A 13,617-nucleotide genomic window follows, 5' to 3' on the forward strand; every position below is an offset into this window, starting at 1 on the left:
AATTGGTGATATTTTATCATTTTAGTCTTAAGTCTCTTCCCATCACCATGGTAAAACATTGAAGCCCATATAGGTATATAACCATGTGGTATATGTTCTATACCAAAGAAAGCCAAAACCACTTAGAGAAGTAAGAACATCATAAGCTCTGTACATGGACCCTCAAATATTTGATTTTAATTCATCAGACTTTCTGTGATCTGTTGGTGATACAAATTATTTTTAATTATCAGTAGAGCCTCTGCCCCAAGAGGATTCTCCCTCTGATTTTCATTTTAGAGGTTGAAGACTGGTTTTTGGTACTTAGGAGGAGGTGGTACACGTAGCTTCAGCCTCAGTAAGGTTTTCTACTCCTTTTGAGTCAAATTTTGCGTGAATTATTGCCTCATCTTAGTTTTATGGTTACAAGAACGCTTTGCATTATTTTTTTCTAATAGTGTCTATTTCTACCTACCTGTGAATATGTATCAGTGTCAGTCTGCACACACATTTGAGTCTGAAATGTGACCAAACATACTATCTGTTAATGATCTTGAACCAAGTTACTTACCCTATAAAACCTATCTGGCACATAGGAAGCACTGGATATTTTAATATTTTTCTCAATTCATTGATACCACACACTTTCACTTTGTTCTTTTCAATTTCTGTACCATTTCATTAGAACAGTCTTGTTCTAGTGAACACTAGTCTATAGGCAAGAGGTAATTTTTTTTAAAGCTTTGACATTTCTTCTGTGTTAATAGCCGCCAACATGTTTGAATTCGCAATTGCGATTTAAATTACAGTATGTGCTTGTGCGTAGTAAAGTGATTACATGGATCTCATTATAGATGAGCTGTTCAACAGAATAACATCGGGCTTTCACAGTTCACTGACTCTAAAATTATAGGTAACCATTGCATCAGTATTAAGTACACGTTCTATTCATATTTCATCACAACCATCTTCAGTTCTAGGGTGTGTTTGGGGGACTACATCCTCAGTCACCTCAGTTAAATGGTCAGTAGACTCCACCTTCTGCTTTTGTTTTTGGGGGCTCCATCTGTGTTGTTGCTTTTCCCGCCCCTACCCCTGGTGCGGGGAATCCTTTGTAGACCAGGCTGGCCTCAAACTCACTAAAATGTGCTTTCTTTCCACCACTCCAGTACTGAAACTAAAGGCGTGCACCTCTATGCCCCAGCTCCGCCTTCTATGTTAACGTTCTTTTTTTTCTTCCTTTTTTTTTTTTTGTTTTGTTGTTGTTGGAGTTGTTTTGTGTTTTGTTTTGAGTTTCTCTGTGTAGCTGTGGCTGTCCAGGGCTAACTTTGTAGGGCAGGCTTGCCTGGAACTCATAGTGATCCACCTGCCCTGCCTCCCAGAGTGCTGGATTTATTGGCATGCACCACTGCACCTGACTCTGTTAACATTCTTAAATAAAGGAAAATACCAATATTTGCTTGTGTATTATAACTACTGGTGCTTTCGTGTGCTGGTGCTTACCAATCTTCCAGAAGGTTTTCTGTGTTGACTGCAAAGTGTAAAGCACCTTTCTCTTTCAATGAAGCTTTAATTCACTGGTAGGATAACTAGTTATACTGGACTCAGCACTTACTAGCATACCATTTTTCCTTGTTACCAGCCATGAAGTACTAAGTTCATGTGGGTTCTTTTAAAGATAGTATTCACTACTTTTTCAACGTGGCGAAATGCCTCAGCAAGCACATCTTGCGTGACAGTGACCAAAGAATCAAGTTTATGTATAAGGGATGAAGGATTTGGCTTTTATTGGGTGGCTGGCAACTATTCTGGACTAGTTTGACTAAGGAGTAATTGCCCTGCCAACAGCTCCTAGTCTAGGACTGTATTTGGCTTCTCACACAGCAAGGTGGTGACCTTTATCCTTAGTCCAGTTCTTGTTACAGATACCCTCTTATTTATAGGCAGATGTGGCTAAAAGGAGTCTTGACTTCATTACGATGCCCACTTAGTGTCTGTATAAGTTGAAACATTGTAAGCCTGGATTAGGGCCCTAATTACCTTATGGCCTTATTTGCAGCTCCACATACTGAAGCTTGTTGCTATCCTGCCTCTGATTCCTATCTAGAGACACAGACATTTTGCTCAAAGTTTGGAGATAAGTCAAAGGGACAGGGTTTCTGCAGTTGGTTATACCTGAAGAAACCAAAGCCTTCTGTGTCAAGTGAATTGTCTTAAAGAAAAGAGAGATGGGTGTATATGTCTTTTACTGCTGACATCAATGAAATGGTACAACTTAGTTTACGTATAGAAGGCAAAATGAAGCCCTTCTGTGATCCCAGTCTCACTGAAGGCTCAGTAATGCTCTGTGTGCATTATGTTGTACCACCTACTCAAAGCTGGATATGGAATAGGTGGAAATTTCTTCAGAGAAAACTGTAGATAGCTAGTAACAACTTTGATAGCTGAAGAAATGTGAGTCAAAGCCATGGCAAGATAGAGTAGATCACACCTGCTAGGCTGATAGCACAACACTTGGTATTGCTGACTGAGACTTCAGAAGTTGGAGCTTCATTCTTTGTAGGCTTTGCTATACATATCGCCACTTTACCTAACAGATTGGCAGATCCTCAGAATAGTAACCAGAATTTACAATAGTATGGCCTATACTCAAAGTGGAAACAAAACGTGTAAATCTGGATGTGAACATTCATAGCAAACTTGTTATAATAACCAAAAGTAGAAATAGTTCAAATATCTTAATTGATTAAAGATATAATGAAAGTGATGTGTATATAGTAAAATATTAATTCAGACTATCAAAAGAGTAACAGCTACAAGATATATGAATGTTGAAAACTTCTAATTTGTGGAGCCACTCAGAAAAAGACTATATTGCATAATTTTACACATGTAATAACTCGGATATACTAAGGGTTGTATATGGAGATTGAACTTAGATGGTCTGTATAGTCTGAGGTAGTAAATGTAGTATATGCAAGACTGGTGCTAATTACACAACTCCCTTACAATGTAGACATGGTGGCTCGTGCCTTTAATCCCAGCACTCAGGGAGGCAGAGGCAGGTAGATGTCTGTGAGTTCAAGGCTAAGCCTAGTCTACAAGGGGAGACCAGGACAACCAAGTGTACACAGAGAAACCTTGTCTTGAAAAACAAGCAAAAATATTTCATTTGCTGGGAGGTGGTGGCACACACCTTTAGTCTCAGTGCTTAGGTGGTACAGGCAGGCCGACCTCTGAGTTTGAAGCCAGTCTGGTCTATAAAGGGAGTTTTAAGATATTTAAGGCTACGAAATTTGTCTTAATTTTTAAAATGTATTTATTATATGTGAATGAATGTTTTTCTTTTGTGTGTGAGTACTGTATACATATTTTTTACCTGAAGAGGTCAGAAGAGGTCATCAGATCTCCCTGGAGCTGGAGATCTAGACAGCTTGAACCACTATGTGATGTGTCGGGAATTGAGCAACAAGTAGTCTTACCCACTGAGCCAATTCTCTAGCACCAAGTTAATTTCTTATAATATATACTGAAATAGCTTTCATAGCTTGATACTTAATAAATCATTTATGTTGATTGCCAGCTGTGATTTACTACCTATTCCCACCCATTTTCAAAGATGCCTGAATTGAGCATACATACTTTCTCCATGAGATACCTGCCACATATAGATAATACAAGCCAGGAATGGATTGTCTTCCTATTTGCTAGCAAATCTAGTAATTGTTGGCACTAAGTATTATAGCTCAATTGTCTACTTTGTTTGCTTGGTGTTTTGTTTTTGAGACAATATCTTTCTATATATCTTTGCCTGGCCTGGACCTCAACTCAGTGTACCAACTCAGACTCTCAAAAGATCTTCCTGCCTATGCCTCCCCAGTGCTAGGATGAAAGGTGTGCATTAACATGTGTAGCTTTTTAAAATAGTCTATATGCCTTTCTGCAAGAAGGAAATCCTCTCTTCCCATGTTTTATTTTAATTTTTATTTTTTATGTGCATTGGTATTTTGCCTGCATATGTGAGGGTGTTAGATTCCCTGGAAGTGGAGTTGCAGACAGTTTTGAGCTGACATCTGGGTGCTGGTTGTTGAACCTGGATCGTCTGAAAGAGCAGCCAGTGCTCTTACTAACTGCTGAGCCATTTCTTCAGCTTCTGTTGTCTTATTTCTTGACTTTTGGCTTTCATTTGATTTTTCCAAAGCTACTATGTCCAGTATATTAAGAATTAAAGACTGGATTAGGACATGTTGCTAAAACTAGTGGGAAAAATTAGCATCTTGCTAGTAGAAAAGCCACTTCACATTCATGTAATCAAAGTGACTATGGTGAGGATTGTCACAAGGTGACATATCTGCCTTCTGATTGTAATACCAAGAATATATAGCATCACTTTATAAAAATATTTGCCCAGAATTGATAGCCCAAATATATGAAAGGATTTTTCTAAAGAATTTTGGTAGTACATTTAGCAGATCAATTTCTTTGGGTTGTACAAAAGGAATTTATTTTTTTTAAAAGAGATTAGTTGGTTTGGAAAGTCCCAGTTATTCGTAGATTTCCAGTTGCCTTACTTATATAATGATAGAATAATAATTTTTTCTTTTAACTGATAAGTTACTTGGTTGAAATCAACAGTGGTATTATCCTTATGTATAATGCAGCGTTTTAATTTGCAGATCATGAAGACTATGACCCACAAACTGTGAGAGTTGGAAGTAGATACAGTCACGTACAAGAAGTCCAAGAACGACTTAACTTTCTTAGGTTTGTTTGCTATAATTAGTATTGTTCTCTGACAAGAGTATATTGACTGAATATGATGTCTTTCTTGATTTTATTTTTCCTTTGCCATATCATCTTGTGATGCTGGATGTTCTAAGATTAGTGCTTAGGTTGTAAGCACAGTCACCTCACTCCTTGAAGCTTTAGGGTAAACTTCTCATTTATTTATGCGGAAATGTATAAGTTTTTATACATATACAGACCAGGTAGAGAACCGTACTATTGTTAGTAACATAAGGTCTAAGCAATTAAGAGAAAAATTCTCTTGGACCAAAGTGGTCTGAGTCTTGTAGTACCTTGTTGTAACAGTGGCTGGCAAAGTCAATTTGAAATCAAATTGATAATGTCATCTGTAAAAAGAATGAGCAAAATAGATACATTTTACTAATTTTCAAATGTTCGAAACTAGATTTGGTCCAGTATAGAATCCCAGCACTCAGGGAGGCAGAGACAGGCAAATCTCTGAGTTTGTGGCCATTCTGGTCTACAAAGCAAGTCTAGCCTAGCCAAGGCTACACAGAGGTCTTGAAAGACAAAACAAAAGATTTGAAAACTCCCTTGTGGTCAAAAGTTTATAATGAGAGGTTCATTGTAAGTTAGAATCTCCATCATATGTAGTTTGTGCTAACAAATGCTAAGGTAATCAGTACTTTTGAAAATTGGTTGTGTTTGTTGTTCTGATAGTTTCTGGAGAGTATTTCTTGTGTTTTTGTTTTGTTTTGTCTTTTTATTAGCTGTTGACTTATTGGGCTCCTTTTGCTTTGGGGAGAAAATAGGAATTTAACTTGGAAAAACTGCCATGTTTTAAGAATATTGCCATTTGTTTAAAGTTGATGAGGTGATCACTTAAGTAGAAAGTCCTGCCTCCTCACATTGATAGTTATTGCCATAATCAGTCATAGTTATTGATGACTTGTTTTGTATACCTTTGGTTTGCCATATTGAAGTTTGGAATTGAAGTATTACAGCCCCAGCTGGTTTATAGCAGCTCAGCCTAAAGCAAACGAACGTTATTTTAGCCTATGCTAATAAATAAACACTACCCTTTACCTTCTATTTGACCATAGGAAACAGTCATGTTTTAGAGCAACCAGTATAATAAGACAGATGGTTTGTTTATAGTTTTTTGTTTTGATCGGAACTGCTTTTTGTGTAGCTCTGGTTGTCCTGGAACTCAGGTTCTATATGTATACTTGTGATAGAGCTGTTATTTCATACATAAACAGGTAGGTTGTATTTCAGGATAAACATTAAATGAATTATTTTTTTTATGTTTCTTTAAGATTTTTATTGAAGGATGGCCAACTGTGGCTGTGTGCTCCTCAGGCTAAACAAATATGGAAGTGCTTAGCAGAGAATGCAGTTTACCTTTGTGATCGTGAAGCCTGTTTTAAGTGGTATTCCAAATTAATGGGGGATGAACCAGACTTAGATCCTGATATCAATAAGGACTTCTTTGAAAGTAATGTGCTTCAGCTTGATCCTTCCCTATTAACTGAAAATGGAATGAAATGTTTTGAAAGATTCTTCAAAGCTGTGAATTGTCGAGAAGGAAAACTAGTAGCAAAAAGAAGAGCCTATATGATGGATGATTTGGAGTTGATAGGATTAGACTATCTTTGGAGGGTAAGTCAAAACTAGAAGAAGCTCTGTCAACATTGCATCTGATATTTAATGAATAAATAACTACAACTAAATGGCGTATCAATTCTGTATGTATTCTCTGGTGTTTGTCCCAGGAGTCTGAGATTCATCCTTATCTTATATTTGTGTGTTCTTTATTAGCATTGCTTAATTTAGCATCTTTTAAAACCTTGTAAAGGTTAAAGTTAATCTATTTGAGGCTAAACTTTCATGATTTATTTGTATCTTTAAAAACTAGGCTGATTTTATATAGATGCTTCTGTTTTTTACTTGTTTTTAGATGTCTGCAAATTACATATACAAAGGTATTTCCTATTATATTTGAGTGTTTTGGTTTGGTTTTATTTATAAGCAGTGGAAGGGCTTGAGAGGTAGTATATACTTAAGCATGGATTTAGCCCTCAGTTCAGTCTCTAGCACCTTACAAACACTTTAAATCCAGATTTGCACTTCAGATTGAGTAAGTACATGGAGCATATTTGTAAGGTATTAACCTGAGGCTGTAGATACAGAGTGGTATCTTGACCTCCAAAAATAATAATAGCAATAATCAAACTTTCATTTGAATGGAGGATGGCTATGTGTTTTTGTTCATTTTCTCCAGGCTTCTTCACCTTGCCTTCTCCAAGTGTCTTAAACAGAGGTCAGGTCTTACACACTTCATTTAAACCCTGGAGTATGGCAGAGAGTTTGAAAACTATCAGTGTAATTAATGTGATTTGTGAATTACAGAACTGAGGTTTTTTTATACCAATTTGTATTCATGTAGCATCTCTTTTTTCCTAACTAGTTGAATTCCTCCTTGAAAGCCTCACAGTTTGGTCAAAGCATATTTTATTTGTAGTAAAATATGATTCGTTTTTAAATTGTTTTATTCAGAAAGCTGTATAATTGAAAATAACTGAGGATATAATTTGAATTTAAATGCCCAATTGAAACAAACTTTTTTTTTTTAAATGTAGGTTGTAATTCAGAGTAGTGATGACATTGCCAGCCGAGCTATAGATCTCCTTAAAGAGATATACACAAACCTTGGTCCAAGGCTGCAGGTCAATCAGGTGAGGATCAGTGTGCATTAAAAAAACTTCGACTAGAATTTCAATTAATAGAACTATAACTTGTTTAAAGTTTTTCTCTTTGATTCAGAATTAACTGGAAATTGTTTCAACCCCTACAAGCATATATAAAAGCTGGTCTTGGTGCTATATGCCTATAATCTTGGCATCTAAAAGCGTGAAGCAGAAAAATCTACAGTTACATGTTGCCTCAAAATCCATACATTTGCAAAAAATTACTTTTGAGTTGTTAATATTTCTTACGGAATTCTATCTATGTGTATTTTTCCTTGACGTGATTGGATTATGTTGAGTATCCATTATATATTGAAATAGTAAAGAGTTTATTTTCATAAACAGTACATAATCCTCTAAATTTCTTTTTTTTTTAAATCTCATGTTTTTAACTTATTTGACACTAGCTTCCTTTTAAACAATTATCTCCTTAAATATTTTACTTATTTAAATATTTATTATTATTATTTTCTTTAAATATTTCAATAATTCCTTAAAGCAGTATTGTTAGGTGTTCTCATCTCTGTTGTAGGTGGTGATTCATGAAGACTTCATTCAGTCATGCTTTGATCGTTTGAAAGCCTCTTATGACACATTGTGTGTTTTGGATGGTGACAAAGACAGTATTAATTGTGCAAGACAGGAAGCTGTTCGAATGGTCCGAGTATTAACTGTTCTAAGAGAATATATAAATGAATGTGACAGTGATTATCATGAAGAAAGAACAATTTTGCCTATGTCGAGGTTTGTGAATAACTGATAATTAATTTTTAGTTACTTGCTGTTTTCTTAACCACTACTCTTCTTAAAAATGTGTATAAGGAAAAGACAAAAAAAATGTATCCTTCTGAAAATGTGTCTTGATCTTTACAAACTTAAGTATTTATGGAATATTTTTGTGGTAGAACAGTATTAGGGAAGAAAATACTCAAGAGAAGAAGGTCACAGCTTATAGGGATGTTTAAAAAGTTTGTGGGGTTTGTTTTTGTTTTGTTTAAATTTGTTCTTAATTGTGTATGTTCCAGGATAGCCTCAAATTTAAATTATCACTACTTCCCCAGTGCAGCAATTACACTCTTAGTCAGTTATGCCCAGCATGTTATTTTTTCAAAGCAATTGACCGTTTATTCTTCCAATGTCAGTTTTTATTTTCTTTTCCTTTTACATAAATTTTCTGTGTGTGGCCATGCATGTATCATGATGTGAGTGTGAAGATCAGAGGACTGTTTGAGGGAGTCAGTTCTTTTCCTTTTACGGTTTGCGTCCTTTGCAGCCCAGGGACCAAACTGAGGTCCTCAGGTTGGTAGCAAGCCCCTTAAAACAACAGATAGGCCCAGAAGTTTCAATAGAATTGTGTGGTATATATACATACAGGTTCACCCACCTTGCTCCCCTAGTGGAGGCGGGAGGACTTTGGATGCCTTTTTCTGTTGAGACAAGGTTCACTAATGTAGGACCTAGAGTGGCAGCAAACCCCAATCATCCTGTTTTTGCCACCAACATTTCTAGAGTTATGCCTCTAGCTTTTAATGTAGGAGCTTCTTTTTAAATGTAGGAGCTTAATGTAGGTTTGAAGTTGGTTCCTTAGTAGTCATGCTTGTACACCAAGCACTCTGAACCGCTTGAGATATTCCTTCAGCCTTGATTATACTTGTTTATATTGTTAAACATTACCACATGAAGGCATGAGCATGGTCTTGTTGCAAGTTTGAGAGTGGCCACCCTGGTCAACACAATGAGTTCTAGGACAGCCAAGGCTCCATAGTAAGAAGTTTTTTGGTTTGTTTGTTTGTTTAAGAACTTTGTGTATAGTTACTTTGATTACACGTATGTATGTGTTCCATGTGCATGTCTGTTGCCTTTGGAGGTTAGAAAACATACTAAATTTCCTGAGACTACAGTCACAGCCCTGTGAGATGAGTTGCCATGCAGGCACTAGGAACCTAACCTGGTTTCTTTCTGTGCACCTTGTCTCAAGCAAACAACAAAATAGTATACTCAGATTGTAAAGTCATTCAAATGAATTAAAAACTGACATGACAGTTAACCATTATAGCCACGAAGTATTTTCAGATTGTCCAATAGTATTTTAAGCTTTATCATTTTAGTAATCCAAGTGGTATTTATGTTACGTAGTTCCTATATATATATATATATATATTTTTTTTTTTTTTTTGTATCATACATTCAAGGTAATACGCCAACATACTGTAGTTTTGTAATGACTTGATGTTTTTGGGCAGTAGTGCATGCCTTTAATCCCAGCACAAAGGCAGAGATTGGCAGATCTCTCCCTGTTGAAGGCTGCTTTGTCTACATAGCAAGTTCCAGGCCAGCCAAAGCTACCCAGTCAGATCACAAATAAAGTTCAGGCAAAATTCGAAATAGCCTTTTTTTGTTGGTACTGTCAAGGTAAATCTTAATCTTTCGTATTTATAAGCTTGCAAGGATTAATGAGTTGGGCTTTATAAAGATAAAAGTGAATGAAATGTTACTACTATGTGTGACTTTTGTTGGACATAGTTCTTTTGAGTTAGTTGCTCATCGTGTTCTTAAAACTTGTAATCTTTTTGCCTCAGCAGTTGCTGGGATTACTGGAATAAGACACCATGACATTTGTTATAGGTACATTATTTTATATAGCTGTGAGCATAAATAGTAACAGTTGAAATTTAGTCATTGTGTTTGGATATTCTAGTGTTTATAGTTTAAAAGTACAATGATTTTTATTTTCAGGCTATTAAAAAATCTTCACTTCCTAATGTTTCATAAGAAAATATTCAGTGTTAAGTTTCCGTCTTTATTTTCTTGTTACCTAAATTTGGAAAACTGCTGAATATGATATTTTCCATTCTGTTTTTTTACCCATCAGAGCTTTCCGTGGTAAACACCTCTCTTTTATAGTTCGATTTCCAAACCAGGGCAGACAAGTAGATGATTTGGAGGTTTGGTCTCATACAAATGATACAATTGGTTCAGTTCGACGATGTATCCTCAATCGCATTAAAGCTAATGTAGCTCATACAAAAATTGAACTCTTTGTGGGTGGTGAGCTTATTGATCCTGGAGATGACAGGAAGTTGATTGGACAACTAAACCTCAAAGATAAATCAGTAAGTATCTGTAGTTACTCCCCCAACATTTTTTTTTTAACTACAACCTCTGCCTGTGTTTCATTGCTAAATATTTGTTATCTAAATCTTTTTACTCCCTTTTGCACTCCTGTTATGTAAATCTTAATGTCAGATGCTAGGGTTATAGCACTGATTCAGACAAGCATTGCGAAAATTACACTATATAAAAAATAGTGATTAAAAGAGACAATACTTTTGTAAATACTAGAATCTAGTTTTGTGTAATAACCACTAAAAACCAGATGCTATTATTTCCAAAAGTACTGTCTATGCTTGTGTAGAATGATGTACGTGATTGTTTTGCATGCATGCATGTCCACACCATGTTTGTGCCTGGTGTCTTTGAAAATCAGAAGAGGTCATTGGATCCCTTGGAACTAAAGTTATAGACGGTTGTAAACTGTTATGTGGTTGCAGGGAACCCAGATCTCTCCTATATGAATAGCCAGTGCTCTTGATCATTGCACCTACTCTATATCCCCACACCCAGCATCGCATTCTTGGGTTCAAAATGGTTGTTATATCACTAGGTTCCATATATTCTGGTTTATGGTGTTTATTTTTTCTTGTCTTTGATTTTAATATGTATCATTTTCAGCTAATTACAGCCAAACTTACACAAATAAGCTCCAACATGCCATCAAGTCCTGATAGCTCTTCTGATTCTTCAACTGGATCTCCTGGAAACCATGGTAATCATTACAGTGACGGCCCCAATCCTGAAGTGGAAAGCTGTTTGCCTGGAGTAGTAAGTAAATTCCCTTGTTTAAGGCATTATTGTAGAATTGTTGAGAATAGACAAGCACATAAACAAGGATTTTGTTGTTGTGGAGGAACTCTGCTTAATAAGGCAAAGTATGTACACAATTATCCCTGAACTTCAATGAAGACCTCTGAATGGCAATTGTTAAGTCAGCTGATACTTAAAACAAAAAAAAGTACCGTACTTATTTGGTTATATTTGCATATAATTGACTTATTGGCATTTAATTATAACATTTCTTTCAGAAAGTTACCACTGTCTTCCGTATTTGTACTATAAAATCCTTTCCAAACTTTGTATGTAGGGATTATCTATTCTTTTTCATTGTGTCCAAAGAAAACAGTGACATCCATTATTCTTGACCTCTGTTTTCTCCTTTCCTCATAAGAGCTTTAATGGCTGCAGTAACACCAGCAACTCCAGTGCAAGAATTTAGTAGTGGTGTGGTGGCAGAAAGCTATTATTACAAATGTGGCTCAGGTGATTTGTTAGGTCTGTATCTTGAAGAAATAACAGGAGCAAACTATGGAGATAGGCTTTTAGGAAGACCTTTTTTGAAACCAAAGAGTAATTTACAGCTAATTATACCTGTATTTTACATTCTAGATAATGTCACTTCATCCCAGATACATCTCTTTTCTTTGGCAAGTTGCAGACTTAGGGAGCAGTCTAAATATGCCACCTCTTAGAGATGGAGCAAGGGTGCTTATGAAACTTATGCCTCCAGGTAAGATGTTTACAGTGATGACATACTTGCTAACAATAAAAATATATATTAAGAAATATTTTTTCTAAATGAACCGTGTATCAGTGGTTGGTAAACTAGCCTATAGGCCAAAATCTTCCCACAGCTTCTTTTTATTTTTACACTGCCCAATACTTAAAGAAAGTGTCTAAATTTTTTAAGGGCTAAAATAAAATAAATATATGTTTGCGGTCTTGTGAGATGGCTTAATGGATGGATAAAGGTGTATGCCTTTATCTAATGAACTGTGGTTAGATTCCGAGGACCCACATGGTACAGAACTGACTTCCCTAAGCTGTCCTCTGAGCTCCACACATTTGCCATTCCTTCACATATACAAATAAAGTTGTGTTGGCTTCCAGCCACACACACTCACTCATTCATTCATATGCGTCAATTGTTGATCAACAGCTGAGAGATCAGTTGTAGAGACCATGTGACCCTCCAAATCCTAAAACATGTACTGTGGCCAGTACTGTGGCCAGTTGCAGAACTTTGCCTGGGGCTAGCGCAGGTAAAGGTGCTTGCCACCAACTCTGAAAGCCTGAATTTGATCCCTGGGACTGACTTTCTGGAGGGAGAGAAGGAATTCCTCCCAACTATACTTTAACCTACACTTGGGTGCCCATGGCATGGGTGCATATGTAGTCATGCATACAAACACAATTGTGTATTTTTTTAAGGAAAGGAAAATGATTTACCCATTAAATCCCCTCTACATACTGCCTAATAGAGACTCAAACAAGGACACCACCAGTAGACATGCTAACGTGAAAGGTGGAAATTTCATGGGTCCGCAACCCTAGATAAACAACTAAGGAATATAGAAAGCAGGGAAAATATTTCTCCTTAGGAACAGGTCCCCCAAAATGGTTATTCAGTACCAACTGGCTTTTCCTGAAATCATGAATACAAGTAGCATTATACAGACTAATGATACCTGCTTGTCCAGCAAAAATAGAGGCTATGAATTTGATGGGCAGTACATAAGGGTTGAAGGGAGAAGGGGGAGGGGTTCCGGAACTTACGTAATTATCTTGATTTTTTTTTTACAATATAAGTATAAAAGATAAGGCTGGAGAGATGGCATGGCAGTTAAGAACACTTGCTAATTGACCTGTGTTCAATTCCCAATACTCACATGGCCATGGTAGTCTGTGTTGGCCAGTGTGTTTTAGTAGACTTTGCCTAGTTTTGTTTTGGCATTTTTTTGTTCACTGGTTTAATTTCATTTCCTTTTTGGTTAGAAGCATGTTTTCTAAACAGGGTCTCTATTTATGCCCTGTAGTCCTGAAACTAACCCTGTAAACCAGGCTAGCCTTGAACTCCCAGAGATCTGCCTGCCCCTGCCTCCCAAGTGCTGGGGGATCAATAGGCCCACCTTACTGGTTTCACCTTACTGATTGTTTTCTGGCCCACCTTACTGATTGTTTTCTTTTCCTTTTTAAAGAACAAACAGGAAGGTAGGGATATGGATGAAGTTGGGAGAGTAGTAAAAAA

General features: G+C 36.4%; 1 protein-coding gene across 5 annotated transcripts in view; it reads left to right on the forward strand.

The window, feature by feature from the left end:
- Usp9x (ubiquitin specific peptidase 9 X-linked) overlaps positions 1–13,617 on the forward strand; it is a 108,775-nt gene that overhangs the window by 50,226 nt on the left and 44,932 nt on the right. For all 5 annotated transcript variants that reach the window (XM_060374301.1, XM_060374300.1, XM_060374302.1 and 2 more), the window contains exons 15-21: positions 4,656–4,743; positions 6,045–6,387; positions 7,368–7,463; positions 8,008–8,219; positions 10,348–10,588; positions 11,208–11,357; positions 11,979–12,099. In XM_060374301.1, the coding sequence (XP_060230284.1) occupies positions 4,656–4,743; positions 6,045–6,387; positions 7,368–7,463; positions 8,008–8,219; positions 10,348–10,588; positions 11,208–11,357; positions 11,979–12,099 (1,251 nt within the window). The remainder of the gene's footprint in view (positions 1–4,655; positions 4,744–6,044; positions 6,388–7,367; positions 7,464–8,007; positions 8,220–10,347; positions 10,589–11,207; positions 11,358–11,978; positions 12,100–13,617) is intronic.

Source organism: Meriones unguiculatus, chromosome X (genome assembly GCF_030254825.1).
Source record: "Meriones unguiculatus strain TT.TT164.6M chromosome X, Bangor_MerUng_6.1, whole genome shotgun sequence".
In the NCBI taxonomy this organism is placed as follows: domain Eukaryota; kingdom Metazoa; phylum Chordata; class Mammalia; order Rodentia; family Muridae; genus Meriones; species Meriones unguiculatus.